At 37.6% G+C, this 22,110-nt stretch overlaps 1 protein-coding gene across 2 annotated transcripts in view; it reads right to left on the bottom strand.

Moving 5' to 3' along the window:
- BAZ1B (bromodomain adjacent to zinc finger domain 1B) overlaps positions 1–22,110 on the bottom strand; it is a 65,569-nt gene that overhangs the window by 20,761 nt on the left and 22,698 nt on the right. For both annotated transcript variants that reach the window (XM_024747184.1, XM_024747185.1), the window contains exons 6-11: positions 20,350–20,547; positions 8,730–10,431; positions 4,755–4,893; positions 4,123–4,256; positions 1,945–2,050; positions 871–969 (exon numbers count right to left, since the gene is read on the bottom strand). In XM_024747184.1, coding sequence (XP_024602952.1) covers positions 871–969; positions 1,945–2,050; positions 4,123–4,256; positions 4,755–4,893; positions 8,730–10,431; positions 20,350–20,547 — 2,378 coding nt within the window. The remainder of the gene's footprint in view (positions 1–870; positions 970–1,944; positions 2,051–4,122; positions 4,257–4,754; positions 4,894–8,729; positions 10,432–20,349; positions 20,548–22,110) is intronic.

Genomic DNA, 22,110 nt, shown 5'->3' with positions numbered 1-22,110 from the left:
GCGCGTCCGGAGCCTGTGCTCCGCAACGGGAGACACCACAACAGTGAGAGGCCCGCCGTACGGCCAAAAAAAAAAAAAAAAATTTGCCTATTGTGGATGTCTCATATAAATGAAATCACACAATATGTGGCCTTTCTATGTCTGGCTTCTTTGACTCAGCAAAATGTTTGCCCACTTTCTAGGATATTTCATTACTTTGTTCCTTTTTATGGCTGAATTTATGGATATACCACATTTTGTTTATCCATTCATCAGCTGATGAATATTTAGGTTGTTTTCATTTTTGGTGCTACTCTGGATACCGACAGAATACTTCTGAATACCAACCAATGTGGAACTGCACTTACAAGGCTGCCTAACTACAATCAGGCTCTCAGTCTGGTGTATGGCGTGTTAGTCAATGAATAATCCTGCTGTCTTGTATATACATCGTTTAAAAGCATACTTTTCCAAACAAGCATGAGGTGTCCAGAAAATATCAAACAATGGGACTTCCCTGGTGGTCCAGTGGGTAAGACTCCATGCTCCCAATGCAGGGGGTCCAGGTTCGATCCCTCGTCGGGGAACTAGATCCTACACGCATGCCACTTAGTTCTAAGAAGCCTGCATGACACAACTAAAGATCCTGCATACCACAACTAAACAAGCCACAGCGAAGATCCCACGTGCTGCAACTAAGACCCCGCGGAGCCAAAATAAATAAATATTTTAAAAGAAAATACCAAACAACAAGAACATAAAAGAGTTACAGACTTTTAAAATTTTTACTTAAGCTTTTATGGATAAACAACAACAACAAAAAAACCCCTAAGGCATGTATAATATCTAATGCTGAAGAGGAGATATGAGGAGCGAGATGAAAACCCTTACCTCTTCTCTAGTCTCTCTTTAAGCTGACTTTCTCTTATTCCCTGAGGGTGAAGGCAGTTTAGCAACTCATCCAGTTCCTTTTGACTATCACATAAAAACCTGTAGGGGCAAAAAAACAAAAACAAAAAACCAAAAAAAACCCCTGTTAACTCTGAAAAAAAAGGGAAGAATCAAACATTAAGAAAGGGATCTAGGATTGGTGGTGGGAGTTGGGAAAGCAGAATTCCAACCTTGCTCAGAAGTAGAACAATTTACTGTTTCCATGAGACCTAATGTTAACTTTATCTTAGGACACTGAAGCCAATGTTTCCTACTAAAACTTAATATGAGGGGACCTCCCTGGCGGTCCAGTGGTTAAGGCTCCGGGCTTCCACTTCAGGGGGCATGGGTTCGATCCCTGGTCGGGGAACTAAGATAAGATCCCACATACCGCTCAGAGCAGGCCCAAATAAATAAATAAGCAAACAAACAAACATATAAATAAATAAAAAGTAATATGAGACAAATTTTATAAAGTAAATAGGCACACTTGTCCATATCCCTTTCACAGAGTAAAGTTATATCAAAAAATAAAAGACAAAAAAAAAATAAAATAAAATAAAAGACAAAAGGTCATTAAACTAAAGGTGATCACAGCTAAAGCAGTTAATGCAATCACAAAAGTAGAAGGGACCCTCTCAAAACCTAGCTCCCTGCCTAAAAGCAGGATAGACACAAAGGAAGATTAATGGCTATATTTACAATTCCTTTTCTTTAATAAAGATGAAAATCCTAAATACTTCTATTGCCAAGCAGACTGAAAGGCATTTCCAATGCTATGTAAGATCTATCATATAATATACAAAGTTACATTACAAGGAAAAAATAAAATTCTAAACCTTAAAACAAACAGATATATTCTTATAAAAAAATCAAGTCTGCCTTTAAAGCAATGAGCTTACAGATCCAAGAAATCAAAATCACACAAAATGCTCTTAATAGATAATCACTAACTCACTGGGTTTCACTATATAAATTATTTTCTTAACATTGAAAAAGAAAAAGAAAGAGCAACCAGATGAATGCTCACATTACCATAGATTCTGTCCCTGTTTGGGTATAGTGGTCTCTACAGCAATTTCTGTAGCTGGTCCATGTTGTGTGTTCATGCTTACATTTTTGCCTAGGTTTGCTTTCTTACCTAAGAAAAATTTATACATTAGGCTGAATATAGTACATACTCAATTCCTAGTTTCAAACCTAAGCAGTACACAGTGCAAATTCAACAACCAATAACACATATGCTGCCTCTTAAATATATCCACAGGTATAATAGATGCTAATTTCTCTTAAACATCTTACATACAAGCACATCATCTGAGACAGTTGCTCTCTATACAGCTGAACAGGCAAAGTTTAAGACTATTACAAGTTATTGCAATAGAATGGAGAGAGATGACTAAATGTCTCAGAGCAAATAAATAATCTGTTCCTTGTACGTGATGCTTAGCACAAAGGCATCTGTGGTGAAGTAGACACAACTGAAATATATAAACTACTACAAACTTACCCCTGGAGGCTTCAAATGTCAAATATGATTAGCTTTTTTGTAAACCATCTCCTGTATATTAATATATGACATTACTATAGATAGATCTTAAGCCTGTATTTGAGGCCTTACCTAATTCTACAATTGGTTCTCTCCCCTACTCCCCTTCTCTCCCCTTTAACCTGCAGCATCTTCCCTGCAATACTAACACATAACCTTGTTTAGTCTTTTCAGTCAGGTAATTCTGAAGAAACTCTGCCATGCTGGAACTAGAAAACATGAAGGAACAACATCCACCAGGATGCTCTAGAAGTGAAGAGATGTAGATGCCAGTCTTCTCCTGAGAGCTGTAACTGTGTGGACCTGATTTCTGAAAATAGCCATTAAGCTTCTGAGACATAAAATCACAGTCCTTCATCCCACTGGAATCTCTCTCAAGTCTGAAGATCCTAACTTCGTATTTACTGCCCTCACCTGGTTATTTACAAAGTCTACCAAAACTAGACTTTTCTACTAAGTACTACAATCTAACAAATAACATAATTCAACAAGAAAATGCCTTAAATTTGAAGTTTTGGGCTATATACTAATTTCCTTATTTAATGATTCTGTGAGTTTAAAAGTTTGGGTTATGAGTTTCTCTAAAATGAAAGAAAACTACTTTTTGAGAAGCAATTTTCATTAGGTTATATAAAGTACAGCTGGAAAGAAGCTTATGTATAATCTAACGCAATGGTTCGCAACAGAAAGCCATGCTGCCTCCTAGAGAACATTTGGCAATATCTGGTGACATCTGGTTGTCACTAATGGCATCCAGCGGGTAGAGGCCAGGGATGCTAAATAACTTACAACACATAGGACAACCCCCCACTACAAAGAATTATCTGGCCCAAAATGTCAACAACAGTGAGGCTGAGAAAACTTGATCTAACCTAACCATCTGGTATTTTTAAATTAAAATTTTTTCTTGGGGGGGAAAAAAAGAAATATATACATATATATACACACACATACACACACACACACACACTCACATACACACACGCACATCTATGTATAGGTCAAGAAAGAATATATACACACAAATATCTATATTTAGAAAAGTACACTTTTCTATTTTACAAACTGAACATACTCATGTAACCAGAACCCAAGTCAAGAAGAAGAACATTATCAGTGCCCCTTATGACCCTTCTCAGTCACTTATTTCTAGTTACATATTTGCTGTGTTTCTCCTCACTAGAATTTTAGTTAATTGACATTCAGAACCTTTTATGTCTTGTTTGCCATCTTGTATCACAGCACATGAAAAATTGGTTGGCAAATAAGAGATGCTCCATAAATATTAAATAAATGAATTTTTAAAGTGGAGGAAAAAAACACATAACCACCCTCTTGGCCCCTTACCTCAATTCCAGCCCTTGAAGTACCTACAAAGAGACTTCAAAGGAACAAAGTTTGAAAACTACTTGTATAAATCTAATACCCAAACATCCTAATATTCAAGTTCTTTATCTTTTCACGCTATGCCTGGAACAAAGTTGATAATCAAATGTTAAGTTTCCTTCCTTCTGCTATGCATGTCACATCTTCCCACCTCACTCAAATAAATCTACCTAAGAAGGCAATAGAGAAATTTAGAAAGTGAAAAAAGTGACAGAGGAAAGACAGTCTTAATATTGACCCTACTTGAGCAGGGTAAACTAACTAATAGATATACATACTACGGGGACAGTAATCCTCATCAGGAGAGTCTGCATGGTCTTTTCGGTGATGGCTGAATCGGTAGTCAATGCTGTCATGTACCCAGCCTTTCTCAATGAACAAACCTGGAACTTCATCTGAGAAGAGCCAGTATCTACAAATCACAACCACATATTAATGTGTTAGTGAAAGATCATGAGCACAGAATGACTTCATTGTTGAGGAAGATGATTACAGAATATCACTGAACATTCAGCAGATACAAATCCTGAAGTAAAGCACAGAATACTAAAATTTTGGGAATTTGAGATCCATTTAATATCTGTAATTTTTATAACTTCTAATATTTCACTACTTTAGGTTCCACACAATGTATGCATTTAAAATATCTTACCATTTTTAAAGACTTCTATTAGGATTACATTTCTCCTATCACCATAATTTAAGCTTCATATCTGTGGTATCTTTGAGGACAGGGTCATGTCTTTAACTTCATAACCCTAGCATTTGGCACAGTAAATATTCAAATAAATGTGTGATGAGCAATTCTGTTTCCAATATCCACGAACAGGGAAGCTTGTCTAGTCTTAGTACAAACTAGCAACAATATAGCAGCCCTAAAAGATGATAAAAATTAAGTTTAATAACTCACCTATTATGGTTTCTATCTGTACCAATTGGAGTCCTACGCATGACTAGTTTTGCTTTGGCAATTCCTTCCTGGAAAGCCTTCTCAGCAGCTGCTTTGTGCTTTCGTATTCGTTCTTCTTCAGCTTCACGTTCTAGTTTCACTGTTAAAGATAAAATGAATCAAGCTTTTTCCTAGTAAATTTTACTCTTACAAATTTAAATAAGATATGGAGTGAAACGTGCCTGGTATTAAGTAGAAATCTTAGTTTCCTTCTCCTAATTCTAAACTGTTATAAGAAATAATGTGTAAGGCAGCAATTTCTATCTGATCCTTCTATGTTCTTTGAATTTTGGTGATGTCTCAGCCATCAACTCAGTGCAAAATCTTTTCTCTCCAAAATTTAACTTATTAGTTTTATAATAAATTAATTTTATTTTATTGATAATTAATTTTAAATGTAAAGTTAAAATAGTCCTTAAACTGAAACATTTTCTGACAGGACCAGCCACAGGATCCTCAAAATGATCAGGATGAATAAAACCAAAATAGCTATTTCAAAATAAAACATATTTCAGTCCTGAGGAATTTAGAAAAAGGAGTGAGAAAGCAAGGGCATGGAAGCATCAGCAGATAATAGTAATTATTGCCTCTTTAATACTATTCTTTGAGTTATTCAGCAAGTTGCTACTGTTAATGATGAAAAAAAAGTTTTAATCTATTTCTGATCATTCATTTAATAAGTTTATTCTACCCAGATAGAAATTTCACTCAATAATGAAAGACACCCAGGAATCTTTAAGTTTTTCCACAACTGTCACAAATTTTGATACTGTAAGTAAAGGGCACTGCTATTTACAATGCCAGCAATTTTACTGCTGGTACTCTACTGATGACAACATCCACAATGTAGCGAGAATCTGGAAAATGCATCAGTCTAAAGATGTTACTTAAAAATTTAAGTCAAATTTCATCTATTTAAAACCAATATGGGGGAATTCCCTGACAGTTCAGTGGTTAGGACTCAGTGCTTTCACTGCTGTGGGCCCAGGTTCAATCCCTGGTCAAGTAACTACGATCTCGCAAGCTGCACAGTGCGGACAAAACCCAAAACAGAACGGTATGGTATTTGTTACTTTTAATAAATGGCTTTCTAGCCTGAATAGAGTTGTACGTTTGAAACAATGATTACAGTAGAAATCAGTACAAAGGTCAATGACAAAAAAGAGTAATGGCCAAAACACAATAAAGGAAAAGCTCCTTCTCTTGCAGGTACAAACAAACAAAAAACAATCTAGGGAAAGTCATCAAAAAAAAAAGGACCAAATTTAGTTCCAGAGGTTACAGCACTGAGCTAGACATCAAAAGACCTGAACTCTAATTCAAATACTATCCTTGGCAAAGTATTGATATTTATTACATATTTTATAATTACATTACAGGGACTTCCCTGGTGGTCCAGTGGTTAAGAATTCACCTTCCAATGCAGGAGACGCGGGTTCAATCCCTGGTTGGGGAACTAAGATCCCACATGCCACAGGGCGACTAGGCCAGCGTGCCGCAACTACTGAGCCCATGCGCTCTAGAGCCCATGTGCCACAATTAGAGAGAAGCCCGAGTGCCACTACAAGAGAAGCCAGAGCGACACAATGAAGATCCCACGTACCACAACTAAGACCCGACGCAGCCAAATAAATAAATAAAATTTAAATATATATATAATTATATTATATATTTATAATATTCTGTTTCTTGTTTCTCTACATCAATAATCAACTTATTTCTGGCTTCTCAATTCTATTCAAGACACTGTGGTATTGGTGTAAAGACACACATAGCCAGAAGTAAGTTGATGTGTCTATAGTCAAATTAACTCAAAATGAATCAAAGACCTAAATGTAAGAGCTAAAACTCTTAAGACTTTTAGAAGAATACACAGGAGTAAATCTTCATGACCTTGGATTTGGCAGCAGATTCTTGGATTTGACACCAAAACCACAACCAACCAAAGAAAAAAAAATAATAAATTGGATGTCATCAAAATTTTTAAAATTTGTGCTTCAATGGACACCATCAAGAAAGTAAAAAGGGGCTTCCCTGGTGGTGCAGTTGTTGAGAGTCTGCCTGCCAATGTAGGGGACATGGGTTTGTGCCCCGGTCCGGGAAGGTCCCACATGCCGCGGAGCGGCTAGACCCATGAGCCATGGCCGCTGAGCCTGCGCGTCCATAGCCTGTGCTCCACAACGGGAGAGGCCACAACAGTGAGAGGCCCGCATACCGCAAAAAGAAAGAAAAAGTAAAAAGACAACAAACACACAAAATGGGCGAAAATGTTTTTGGATCATGTACCTTAAGGGATTTGTATCTAGACTATTTAAAGACCCCTTGTAATTCAATAATAAAAAGAAAGGGGCTTCCCTGGTGGCGCAGTGGTTAAGAATCTGCCTGCCAATGCAGGGGACGCGGGCTCGTGCCCCAGTCCGGGAAGATCCCACATGCTGCGGAGCGGCTGGGCCCGCGAGCCATGGCCGCTGGGCCTGCACGTCCGGAGCCTGTGCTCCGCAACGGGAGAGGCCACAACAGTGAGAGGCCCGTGTACCACAAAAACAAAACAAAACAAAACAAAAAAAGACAAATAACCCAATTTGAAAATGGGCAAAAGATCTGAATTAATATCCTCCAAAGAAGATATACAAAAGACAAATAGGCACAAGAGAAGATGACATCATTAGTCATCAAGGAAATGCATATCAAAACCACAATGAGATACCAATTCACAATCACTAGAATGGCTACAATCAGAATCATAGAATAACAAGCTTTGGCAAAGATGCAGACAAGTGGAGAAATTACAACCCTCATTTACTACTGGTAGGAATGTAAAATTGTGCAGCCACTTTGAAAAACAGTCTAGGACTTCCTCAGTTAAACATAGTTACCATATGATCCAGCAGATCCATCCCTAGGTATATATACACATGAGAAATGAAAACATATGTCCACACAAAAACTTGTACACCAATGCTTGTAGCAGCATTATTCATAATAGCCAAAAATGATTAAACCACACCAAACGTTCATCAACTGATAAATGGATAAAAACAAAATGTGACATATCCAAACAATGGAATAATATTCAGCCATAAAAAGGAATTAAGTACTGAGACATGCTACAGCCTGAACCTTGAAAACATGGTAAGTGAAAGAAGCCAGTCACAAAAGACTACATACTTATTATACAGCTCCACTGATACGATGTATCAGAATAGGCAAATACACAGATACAGCAGTGGACAGTGATTGCTTAGGGCTGGGGAGGATGGGTATAGCTAAAGGGCATGGGGTTTCTTTTTGAGGTGATGAAAATGTTCTAAAATTGACCATGATAAAGGTTGCACATATCTGTGAATATATTAAAAAACAATGAACTGTACAATAAACGTGGATGAATAGTATAGTATGTGAATTATTTCTTAATAAAGCTGTTTTTTAAAAAGTTCAGACTTAATGGTGCTATGAAAGCCCCAAATTTGTATTTCCTTACATCTTAATAAGGGAAAGATTAATATCTGAGTTGGCAACTGTGCTGAGGGCTTCAAATACCTTGTCATTCATCTGTTATGACAATCTTAAGCATATGAGGAAACTGCGGCGTGGATAAGCAACTTGCTCAAAGAACTATAGCTAAGTCGCAGGTACCCAAGTCAGTCCATTTCCAGGTCATATGTTATTTCCACTATGTCTCTTTGTGGATTTGGTCCTTTACTAAGCCAGAAAAGATGCCAACATCACACTAATCAAAGTCAAACTATCATTAACTGCAGAATGCCAGGCTGAACACTCCTGCTAGAATCTAACATACCTAGAAGGGTCGGGTTATTACACACAGAAATAACTAAATAGTTGTGACAAACGAAGACGCTACCATTACCTCAGTAATTTCCTTCCTTCTACTATCTTCTAAAGGGCTTCCCCTTTTCTCTCAACACAAGATTTTACCTTTCATTTCTCTCTCCTGAATTTCCCGCTCCTTCTTAGCCTGAATGGCAAGCAGCCGTCTGCTCTTCACGGCACTGATCATGTCTTCAGCTTCCATATCTACCTGGGGCTCAAACTTCACGACTTCTTTTTTCCTATCAGCTTTGCCTAACCCATTCTCCTCTTTTCCATTTTCTTTATTTCTGGCTTCCATTTCTTTCCGTTTCTGTTTCTCTGCTCTCTTCTTATCATTTTCTTCCTTCAATACAGCAAGCCGTTCCTTCCATAACTCTGCAGACATCTGCTGCCTGGTTTCCATGTGGTCCTGCACTGAGTATGTCATGAGAATCCGGTGGCAGAGTGCTGTCAAGATCTGCAGTTTCTCCTCTGATGTTAGCTCAAAAAATTCAGAGGTCTCCAGCTTTTCTAGGAACTCATCTTGTACCTCATTGTCTTCAAATGGTGCTGAATCTTTGTTGTCATCTGTGTCTGAGCCCTCACTTTCTTCCTGAATGTCAGATTTGCGCAAGCAGAGCCGAACCAGCTCTGAAACAGAATGCAGAGTCAGAGGGATTTCTGACAGCTTCATTCCCAATTCACCATAGTCTTCTGCTATTTCATCTTGTAACAAGGTCTGTAAGAGGATGACCAACACTCTATTCAGGTATAAAAAGCCACCCTTTTCTGCACTCAAGGCTTCCATAAGGGACACAGCAGTAATAGGATACTGAGCATCTGGTAAGAGTAACCCAGAATAACAGCTCAAGAACTCCACCACCATGGCCACATCCCCAAAGAGTGTATTGGGCAGCCCTTCAGGGGTATCCACCAATTTAAATGTTGGAAGGTTTTTGCCAGTTAACTCTTGGTCCTCGTACCGCTTTTGTTTCTCTAGTTTCTCGAGCATTTCTTTCTCTCTCCGTTCCTTGGCTTTCTCCTTCAACTTTTCTTTCAGCTCCTCTCGTTTCTTTTTCAAATATTCTTTGCGCTGCTCTTCAGACATAGAAGCCCATCTCTTTTTGTGCTCTAGAAGCTCAAAGCGTTTTTGAACAATACTTCGCAATTCTTCTGGGAGACGAGCTCTATCTTCACTGGAGAGGAGACGAGCTGTTTTGGAGATAACACAGGACAGGGCACTCTTCTTGTCCTCCCTGTCTTTGTTTTCTTTGTAGTAGGCGATAAGGTGGAGGGCAGCAGGAGGCAGATGTTTATGAGGTTTACTAGAGGACCTAGGTGTGCCCCCAGAATTCCTCGGGGCTCGTGTCACCTTCTGAGTGCCTTTGGCCATGTCCAACAAAGTCATCTGCTTCATTTTGGTTTTAGGAGTCTTCAAGCCCTTTTTGGGAGATTTGGAATTCCCTGTGGATTTCTGTCCATTCAGGATGCCTTTGCTTCTGCCCTTTGCTTTCAAAGGTTTGTCACTATGCTTCCCTGATTTCTTGCCAGGTGGGCCTTTCTTAGGAATGTGAAAGTTAGCATGTAGCTTGTTGGGCGACATCATCTTCATCACTTCCTCCAGATGCTCTTCTGGAGATTTGGAATTCTTTGAGTTCTTCACTTTGAGTGGTGAGCCATTCAAGGATTTCTTCAAGTGTACATGACACCATAACTTAGGATTTAGTGGTGAACTGAGAGAAGAGTTGTCTGTCTTGGATTTCTTTGAGGGCTTCCTGTCTGGAGATCCAGTATTCTTCCTCTTAGTAGAGGGGTTGAGAGTCATGTACTAGAATTTAAGAACAGGAGCAAAAATAGTTTTAAAAACTAATTTAAAGAAGCAATATTTAAGCATCCTAAAGGCCCTCTTCCCCATCTATTCAGGTAAAGCTACATATTCATTTCTCTTCATAGACACTCTGTCCCTGAAAAAAACAAAGCCATGAATGTTAGCTAATGTTTTAGCCATATCAACACAAAATTCTCTTGATACTCAGACTTAAAAATCTATACTCCGGGACTTCCCTTGCGGTCCAGTGGTTACAACTCCATGCTTCCACTGCAGGGGGCATGGGTTCAATCCCTAGTCGGGGAACTAAGATACAGCATGTCGTGCGATGTGGCCAAAAAAAAATCTATACTCCAATATTAGGCATTTTTTGCTATATAACTAGTTTTCTTCTTATATATAGATTAGCAGTTCTTAAATACCTTAATGAAATCTATGAACTCTTTCCCCAGAAACATATAAAAATCATGCATACAATTTCAGAGTCCATGGGTCCCAGACTAAGGATACTCGATCCAGATAATGTCAACATCTGAGGAATTTTAAAATTATTGCTCTTGAGACAGGATTGTATTTTTATCCTTTAAACCTTTGGTACAACTAGGGGTATTCTATGTTTAGAATGGTAGGAAGTACACCATTTAAGTATTTTTGTTTAAATTCAGAAGCATATTTTCTTATTAAGAGTATCAGTAAGTATACTAACGACAACAAAACACTGCTCACAAATAAGGAGCCCTCCTGATCCTGGCTCCTTAACCTCCTCTCTGTCCTCGCCCCACACCTCAAGAACTCTTTCCCACGGATACATTATTAACTACAAGCCCCATAGGACTTCCCTGGTGGCGCAGTGGTTAAGAATCCGCCTGCCAATGCAGGGGACATGGGTGCGAGCCCTGGTCCGGAAAGATCCCACATGCCGCAAAGCAACTAAGCCTGTGCGTCACAACTACTGAGCCTGGGCTCTAGAGCCTGCGAGCCACAACTACTGAGCCCATGCGCCACAATTACTGAAACCCGCACACCTAGAGCCCGCGTTCCACAACAAGAGAAGCCACTGCAATAAGAAGCCTGCACACTGCAATGAAGAGTAGCCCCCGTTCGGCGCAACTAGAGAAAGCCTGTGCGCAGCAATGAAGACCCAACACAGCCAAAAATAAACAAACAAATAATAAATAAATTTATTTTACAAAAACCTACAAGCCCCATAAGTTCTCAAACTCACACAATTCTCTCTTGATCATCCCCTCACATCTTTCAAATCCACTCCCTTTAGTACCCCAACTCTGCAATCCTTCAATCCCAGCAGGACCCTTAAATCAGTTAATTCTATCACGTTTTCACCAATCTCACTTCTTTGTCCTTCTTAACTCAGGTTAAGTTCCACAAACAGTCATTCCAATCAACCTTGCATAAACCTACAGTTCCCTTGTCTCTCTTGCTCTATTATATCAAGTTACTCCTAGCCTGCACTTGTTAAGCTTAAACATGACTAGAATAAAAGACACAATGACAGTGTGTGGACTTATTTTAAATTCATAATCAGGTACCTCAGATGGATCCTGAATGCCACTCATTAATCACAATATATTCCCTTAGTCCATTTACCTTCTCACTCTCCTGGATATACATCTTTTCCTATCTCCTAAAATCTCCACCTTATCCCCATTATACAGAATTAGTTAATAGGTTAGAACCCAGTCAACCTGCCATTGTTTCTGTTTAAATGTGCATTAAAACAAAACCAAAAACACTGTTGATTTTGATGCTTTAAAATATAATTACAAAGAAAAAAAGCCTGGCAGTTAAAACACATACTACATGAAATAATAGCCAAGCAATGAAAAAGTATAGCCAATTCAAAAAAAAATTTTTTTTGTTTCAAGTGATTAGGAGAAAGACTAGATAACCCCTAGAATACTTGACTTCTATTACCAAAAGCAGCTAAGCACATAAAAGGCACTCAGAGACTGCTGAGTTTAAGTTTCTGAGTGGAAAGGACTAACTTGCAAAGAAGCAGTCTGGAGGCAGTGGATAAGACAGGCTAGTGTGAGATGAGACTACAGGCCAGGAAACAGCTGAAGACTATCGAATATGAAATTAGGACCCCTTTAAAAAGGCAACAGAGAAACAGCTATGGTGAAATAAATCTCAGAGGTGCTACAGAAGAACACCTATGCTCCTGTTGAAGTAAACAAAACAGGTACAATAAAATTTAATAAGTTGTACTACAATGCCAAATAAGATTTAAACATTAAGGATATAATCATCAGAGAAACAAACTCATAGAACCTAAGCAGCACAAGAGGTAGAAATATGGTCTGCAATGAATGAGTGGCTATACTTAACAAATCCTTCTTCTGGCTAAGTTCTCTAACTTTAAAGGCCAATCTGCCTTTTAAGAACTACAGGCAATTGCAGGTTACTGTTCCTCCAGCTGGTTGTTTTTGTTCCCTGACCAAAACGGGATGTTTTGTTCCTCAATTATCATCCTCAGTATGGGCTGACAAAGAGGTTTCATAGTTTATAGAACATAAACATTATCTGTGACTCAGGGGACACTTTCCCCAGAGGCAAGAATTTCTCAGTTCTAGTTCCCCAGAACTATATTTTAAAATGTTAAAAAGAATAAGCAAAGATAACTTATGTATGATTCCATTCTTCTTGTTGGCAGTAATATTACAAAAACTCCAGAGAGGACAATATTTCAGAGACCACCTTACAAATCACGAATAAGACCCAAAACTACCCTGGCAGGAATTAAAGACAAATATGTGCCTTCCAAAAGTTAATCATCCACTTCAGCTAGCCTTGGAAAATCTTCAGAGTACATAATGGACTGATACTTTTTCTAGTGAGCAGCATAAGAGATTATCTCTAGTCATTCTAAAATAAAATTTATCACTAAAAAGGAGCTTAGTGTGAGACTATGTTTCATTTTTACCATTTTAAATAAATATCTAATAGGGTCTATTATAAGGCCTATTATAATTGGGCCACTTCTTAATTTCCTGATTACATTTCTTTCTATTTAAAAAGTCACTCAAATTTAGCATAAATTTCTTCTACTTAGAAGCACTCTATTATGCAGAAATAATGCAAGAAAGAGCTGGGATGGCTTAGCCATGAGATGGTCCAGCAGCCCATTTTTATCTATAAGGTGTGTTTTTTTGCCAAGCCACACCACATTAATTTTTTTTCTTAAAAATGAAAGAAATTAACTCACCCAACCCCCTCCCAAAAGGCCGGCTCCCCGCGTGAGCAGTCCTTCAGTAACTGGATCATCTCAGCATAGGGCATGCTGGGCAGTCACAGCCAATGGGAGCCGGCATGGCTGGACTCAGGGGGAATCTGAAAAAGTATAAAACCACTTATGTGCTAAGGGTCTCCCCTGTCCCCCATTCAGCATAAGTAATCTACCAGAGTAGTGCATAGAGAAGGAGAAAAGAATGGGCATCTGGATTAGCAGTATTATAGTTTTCTGGAAAAGGCCCTTCTTAACTGCTAAACAGGAAAAAATATTTATGTATGTATTAGCAACACGAGAGGCTATAAGAAAAATAGTGTATACAGTTCCATACTTGTTCCCTGTCACCTGGAACGAACCACCACCACAAATAAGGAAATCTAATAAGACAAAAATGAAGAAACTTAATATTTACAGCAGCTCATTCAGATGCTAAATTTAACTTACTAGTAAGCAGTCAGAACCCTAAACTAGAAAACTTTGGCAATATATTCTGATTCTATTCCACTCTTCTCATTCACCCCAGGAACGATGTTAGGAGTTTTAAGGCAACATTCATACAGTGTGCTTGTCTCAATCTCTAGATGCCTTTATCAGCAAATCTGTGAAATGTGTTACTATACAATACTTTTAAGTGCTTTGAAATTAATGTAATTTATTTTTAAAAGTACTACTGCTCTATGGCACTTCCCTGATGGTCCAGTGGTAAAGAATCCACCTTACAGTGCAGGAAATGTGAGTTTGATCAGGGAACTAAGATCCCACATGCCATGGGGCAACTAAGCTCGTGTGCCTCAACTACTGAACTTGCGTGCCTCAAACAGAGCCCACACACTCTGGAACCCATGCACCACAACTAGAGAAGAGAAAAAACCTGCACGCCACGACTAGAGAGAAGCCCACACACAACGAAGAGCCCGTGCCGCAACAGAAGATCCCGTATGCCTCAACAAAGATGCTGCGTGCTGCAACTAAGACCCGACGCAGCCAAAATAAATAAATAAATAAATAAATAATTTTTGGGGAAAAAGTACTGTTGCTCTAGTGTCTAATTCATAAACAAACTTCAAGCACCAAAATTTATTCAAAGAAAAATCTTAAGACTATAAACACTTACTTGAAACATCAGTTATTAAGGAGAGATAAGAAACATCTTTTAAAATGTATAATAATTAGTATCATTAGTAATGAGACAAAATTACACCATGTGCCTTCTGAAATGATTCACTGAGAAGAATACAACATCAGTTCTGTGGTATTACTAAGCATGAGGAAATAAACTTAAATTGAGGAGCATTATACTAAATAATTGGTTTGTATTCTTAAAATTATCAAGGTTTTTAAAAGACAAAGGAAAACTGAGGGACTAATCCAGATTAGAGAAGACTACAGAGACATAACAAGTAAATGTAATACATGATACTACCCTGGATCCTATTAGGGCCAAAACAAAATATGTTTGGCTAAAAGGATGTTAATGGGACAACTGGCAAAATTTGAGTAAAAACTGTAAAACACTTCTTTCCACACCGACAGTGCTCTCGCATACATGGTAACCACTCCTAAAACCTGCTGGACTTTCTGTAATTAGCGTTGCAAACCTGCCCACAAAGTGATACAGTACAAGAAGCGCAAGGATTCTCTGTATTCTCCAAGGAAAGGAATGTTATGACAGGAAGGAGAGTGGCTATGGTGGACAGACTAAGCTGGTTTTCCAGAAAAAGGCTAAATAAAACCACAAAGAAGATTTTGCTGAGGCTTGAATGCATTGAGCCCAACTGCAGATCTAAGAGAATGCTGGCTATTAAGAGAAGCAAGCATTTTGAGCCGGGAGGACGTAAGAGAAAGAGCCAAGTGATCCAGTCCTAAGCTTCATATTTTGTTTTATTATGAAGATAATAAAATCTTGAGATTACGTTTACTTTAAAAAAAAACTACAGATCAGATAACAGTATCGTTTTCATGTTAATTTCTTGATTTTGATCACTGTACTATAGTTATTATAGAAAATATCCTTGTCTTTTAGGAAACACATATTCAAGTATTTTGTAAAAGGGCATCCTGTCTTATAACCTACTACCATCAGCTCAGAAAAAAATAATGTGTATAAAGAGAAAAAAAATAATAGGGACTCCCCTGGTGGTCCAGTGGTTAAGAATCCGCCTTCCAATGCAGGTGACGTGGGATCAATCCCTGGTCGGGGAACTAAGATCCCACATGCCGTGGGGCAACTAAGCCTGGGCCACAATTAGAGAGCCTGCGTGCCACAACTACTGAGCCCACACACTGCAACTAGAGAAACCTGTGCACTGCAACTACTGAGCCCGTGCTCTGGAGCTCACACACCACAACTAGAGAGAAGCCTGCACACCACAACAAAGAGCCCACACACCTCAACGAAAGATCCTGCATGCCGCAACAAAGATCCCCCAACTAAGACCCAATGCAGCCAAATAAATTAATTAATTAATTTTAAAAAAATCATCTGCTCGATAGCTCCTACTCCAGAACTTGGAGGGTAGTAAATAATAAATTGAAATGACCAAAAAGTCAAATCAAAACAAATTTTAAAAAAAACAGAGAGAATAATAAAACAAATGTGGTAAATGTTAAAATTTGAGGAATCTACTTGAAGAGTACAGAGAAATTCTTTATAGTATTTGTCACCTTTTCTATATGAAATTATTTCAAAATAAAATGTTTTTAAAATGTATTCAGAATCATATTAAATCAATCCAAATTATTTTAGGACTCCAAATGTCTTAAAAAGTGTTATTTTTCTTGTTACGTCTCTAACCAAATGCTTCCTTACTAGGATATACCACTCCAAAATAAGAGTTCAAAACATGGATAGGGAATTCCCTAGTGGTCCAGTGGTTAGGACTCTAAGCTTCCACTGCTGGTGGCACAGGTTCGATCCCTGATTCGGGAACTAAGATCCTGCATTCCATGTGGCACAGCTATTAAAAAAAAAAGGCAAAACATTATGGACAGACTAACAAAACACTAGAGCTGCCATGTATTAGAATACGGAAATGAGCTAAGATGGCTGATATCATGTTAGATGACAATTATTTTATCATCCAACTGCCTTGTAAATTATTCCTCCAAGTCATTAGGCCTACAAAATATTCACCCCTAAACTCAACGGTCAGTTGCATTTTTCTCCTCAATGAACAGAATGGAACTTCTTAAAGAAATGAATTCACTAGCCATGTACATATTATACCTATGCTAAACATCACAGGATATAAAATGAGTAAGATAGCTTTTAATCTCAAGTAATTTATATTCTAAGGTTCTACAAGACCACAAGCACACCCCCATCATCACACTAGGCCCTACTCAGATAACACTCCAAAATTCTACATTTCTAAATAATTTTCCTCTTTCCCACCTAAGCTCTCCTAGTTGGTCCTTTCCTAAAACTATTACTCACAACTTGCTTCCTCTCTCCAGACCTCATCTCTCTCTACAGTAGTTGTATTCAGCAGCCTAGCAGAACATTAAATTCTACAAAAACCAAAGAAAAAAATTTTAACCTATTGCTTTTGGTTCCCATTTCAATGTACCTGCTGCCAAAGTAAGCTCAAACCCACTGCCTCTGGGACAGGCAGATCACATGTGATCAACTCTGATGTTCGATGCATTATTTTACTTTATTTACTTACCTTTTCTAAGATTTTTTTTTTTTGATGTGGACCAGTTTTAGAGTCTTTATTGAATTTGTCACAATATTGCTTCTGCTATATGTTTTGGTTTTTTGGCTCTGAGGCATGTGGGATCTCAGCTCCCTGACTAGGGATTGAACCTGCACCCCCTGCACTGGAAGGCAAAGTCTTAACCAGTGGACCGCCAGGGAAGTCCCCACTGCATTATTTTAAATTTCCTTTAGATCAGGAAAGAATCCAAAGCACTCTTTTATGGTCTACTTATCCGTACCCTTACTATATTCTGTCCTGGCTGAGATGCCAAAAGTTCTTTGAGAAAACCAATTTTATAAAAAGGAAAAACATACATAAACTCAAAAGATAAAATCAGTGAAATGTCAAATAGTATTGAGGAATAAGAAATTATTGTTTAAGGTATGCAAAATGCATTAAAAGACAAGTGTATGCTCTGAATTTATAGACTGGTATCTTACATGACTCAATTTCTCTAAGTAGAATCACTGCCTTCTTACAGCAGTTTAGTGTAAACAAGCTTGTACTTCTAGTCTCTATCAGAATTACAGCCAAAATGCATTAAGTTAATATTTTAAGCCCTCATTAGAAAATTTCAGAGTAGCCAATTTCTTCAGAAATTGCTTTTCAAGATATAATAAATTCTTAAAACAAAACAAACAAAAAAGATATAAATTCCTGGAATTCTAAGTCTCTGGTTCCTACAGAAAGTGTGGATCAGCTTTTTTGTTCCAATAAAACCCAAAGACCTTTTTACCCATAAATTATACTCAGTCTTTCTTTCATGTTACTCACATATTTGAATCACTGAACTAAAATACATAAAAGACAACTGTAAAATTTAAAAAGAAGAAAATATTTACGACTCAAATGATCCAAGAGTCTAAAACCTATTCAGAGATGATCTTATATACAATTTTCATACAGTAAAGATAGTAAGTTCCTGTTATAACCACCGAAAGCTGTATCACAGTTCCAAAACTCTACAGCAATAAAATGAAAACAAATTAAAATTTCCCCTCAGTAAATAAAAAAATTTAAGAAAAAGTTTAGGTTTACTAAATAGTTCTATGGAAATTTTAGTCCTGATCTAGAAAAAGTCAACTAATCCCTAAATTTGTCTTTTTACACAAATGATAAAAATTTAAAGAGCCTAATGGAAGATAATGCTGTGACATAAATCACAGCAAGATCTTTTTTGACCCACCTCCTAAAGTAATGAAAATAAAAACAAAAATAAACAAATGGGACCTAATTAAACTTAAAAGCTTTTGCACAGCAAAAGGAAACCATAAACAAGACGAAAAGACAACCCTCAGAATGGGAGAAAATATTTGCAAACGAAGCAACTGACAAAAGATTAATCTCCAAAATATATAAGCAGCTCATGCAGCTCAATATCAAAAAGACAAACAACCCAATTAAACTATACAGACACTGTGGAAAACAGTATGGAGGTTCCTTAAAAAAACTAAGAACAGAACTACCAAAATGACCCAGCAATCCTACTACTGGGCATATACCCTGAGAAAACCATAAGTCAAAAGGACACATGTACCCCAATGTTCATTACAGTACTATTTACGATAGCCAGGACATGGAAACAACCTAAATGTCCAACAACAGATGAATGGATAAAGAAGATGTGGGTACACATATACAATGGAATATTACTCAGCCATAAAAAGGAACGAAATTGGGTCATTTGCAGAGATGTGGATGGACCTAGAGTCTGTCATACAGAGTGAAGTAAGCCAGAAAGAGAAAAACAAATATTGTATATTAATGCATATATGTGGATCTAGAAAAATTCTAGGTACAGATGAACCTATTTGCAGGGCAGGAATAGAGATGTAGACGTAGAGAATGGACATGTGGACATGGGGGGAAGGGGAGGGTGGGATGAACTGGGAGATTAGGTTTGACATAAATACACCACCATGTGTAAAACAGCTAGTGGGAACCTGCTGTATGGCACAGGGAGCTCAGCCCGGTACTCTGTGACAACCTAGATGGGTGGGATGGCGGGTGGGAGGTCTGAGAGGGAGGGGATATAGGTATACATATAGCTGATTCACTTCATTGTAGCAGCAGAAACTAACAAAACACTGTAAAGCCAATTATACTCCAATAAAAATAAAAATAATAAAAAAAAGTTTAGGTTTACTAAATAGTGTTCCATGGAAATTTTAGTCCTGATCTAGAAAAAGTCAACTAATCCCTAAATTTTTCTTTTTACACAAACGTTAAAAATTTAAAGAGCATAATGGAAGATAATGCCTGATCGTGCTGGTCTAGAATAAGAAAACATGCTAATGCTAAACTACGGTTGGAGGTCTTTACCAATGTTTGAAGAAATAAAATTATTTCTCAATATACTTTTGTTAACGATATCAACGTAAGGTAATTGAAGTAATTTAGTTGTATGACTCAGTTGTAAGATAGCCTTAGTTTTTCATAATTACAAGAAAGAGATGAAAATATATATATACCATACAACTTTACAAGAATATTCTGAAAATCAAATGAGATAATTAAAGGAAAAATAATAGAGAGAAGTGCTAGATTTTCTACTAATCTGTCATACAAAGCAATACTTAGTTCTTTTCAAGGCTGAAAGTATATTTGATCCTCTTATCTCACATACAAAATCAGTTTTCATTTTTAGTAATCAATTTGCAAAAATAATTTTTTTTAATACCATACCTCATTCCAAGAAAGATCTGAGACAAAAAGGCACATGCATGTAATTTGTTTCTTTGTTTTAATTATGCAACCATAGTAAAATAAGTCAAATTAGAAGAGGAGATATTCAGTGTGGCCTCTTCCCTACCAACCCCATAATCACAACCTATATGAAATAGATATACGTGAAAACTTTGAATTCATTATCTGAAGTTAAGAGTTCAAAATCTACTGTAACCATCAGAGGAAATAAATTCATTCAATAGTGTTCCATCCTGCTGTCCAAAACTTAAGTGACCTTACCTTGTATGGATCAAGCAGAAAGTCACTGAACTTGCTAGGCAAGGAATATTTCTTCACTAATTCATCTTCTACCACCCAAGGTGCATTTTCACCAGTACCAGCCCGTAATGCGTTATGCCGTATAAAGTATCGAAGTATCTCCTTATTTGGTGGGCGTTCTGTACGAATCAAGCTGTCTGCTGGCACATTACTGATGATCTAGGTTAACAAATAGAAATAACTCACTACTGGGGTAAAAAGCAATTAACCAATGAGAACAAAGATTTATTCTCTCTGGAAAACTCATCATTACACCTATAAAATAGGTTATATACTAGATAGAAGAAGAATAATTTTCAGAGACAGAATGTTAAAGATATCTGTAGGCAATGTGTCAATATGTATCAAAGTCCTAAAAATGGGTATATCTGTTGAACCAACAGTTCCTCTTGTTAAGAATTTAGAAGTAAATGGAGGGACTTCCCTGGTGGTCTAGCAGTTAAGACTCCATGCTGCCAATGCAGGGGGCTCAGGTTCCATCCTTGGTCAGGGAACTAGATCCCGCCTGCTGTAACAAAGAGCCTGCATGCCGCAGCTAAATATCCCACACGAGGCAACGAAGATCATGCATGCTGCAACTAAGACCCAGTGCAGCTAAATAAATAAATAAATAATTTTGAAAAAGAAGTAAATGGAAAGTCATCATCAATCGCTTATAAAAGCAAGGGGGAAAAGGAAGGGAATACTACATAAAGGTACATCAATAAGGGATTCATTTTTCTTTTATTTATTTATTTGTTGTTTATTTTTGGCTGCACTGGGTCTTCGCTGCTGTGCACGGGCTTTCTCTAGTTGCGGCGAGCGGGGTCTACTCTTCATTGCAGTGCACGGGCTTCTCATTGTAGTGGCTTCTCTTGCGGAGTACAGGCTCTAGGCGCGGAGGCTTCAGTAGTTGTGGCGCACGGGCTTAGTTGCTCTGTGGCATGTGGGATCTTCCCAGACCAGGGCTCGAACCCGTGTCCCCTGCCATTGGCAGGTGGATTCCTAACTGCTGCGCCACCAGGGAGGTCCCAGCAATGATGTTTTAACTAGCCACCCTGCTGAATGGGAGCTAAGAAACTTAGTGAAAAATTGTATTTAACACACAATTTTCAAATATAAAGAAATCCTAACAATCCAGTAATGTCTTCAGGTCACTAACTATAAAACAAATGAGTCAAAATGAAATAAGACTTGTCAGCATTCTGACGTGGGAAAAAAACAACACTCTAAAGAGGCAAGAGATCCAGGTTATAATCCTCCCTAATCTCATTTATTAAATTAGGAACTTTGATAGAATTATTTAATTTCTCAGGCCATAGCTGTTTCTTCTATATAACAGTTAGACATGAAGACAAATGTGCAACTGCCTTCCACACCTAGCCGCCCTCCTGCTTCTTTCTAACGATGAGATCTTAGACATATAGGAATAAAAGTACCCAAAAGTAACATGGCATATTTCATGAAATCTAGAATGCTATTAATGAAAGACACATTATGTACCACAAAGAAAAGAATTCTTGCCAGTTGATATTGAGATATATCCTGATTCCAGCAGATACAAACTACTATATATAAAATAGATAAACAACAAGGTCCTACTGTATAGCAAAGGGAATTATATTCAATATCTTGTAATAAACTCTAATGGAAATGAATATGAAAAAGAATATACATATATATATGTATAACTGCATCACTCTGCTGTACACCAGAAACTAGCACAATATTGTAAATCAACTA

This window comes from Neophocaena asiaeorientalis, unplaced genomic scaffold, assembly GCF_003031525.2.
Source record: "Neophocaena asiaeorientalis asiaeorientalis breed wild unplaced genomic scaffold, Neophocaena_asiaeorientalis_V1.1 scaffold607, whole genome shotgun sequence".
NCBI lineage: Eukaryota > Metazoa > Chordata > Mammalia > Artiodactyla > Phocoenidae > Neophocaena > Neophocaena asiaeorientalis.
The sequence above is the reverse complement of the archived record's forward strand: the minus strand, read 5'-3'. Positions and strand labels throughout refer to the sequence as shown.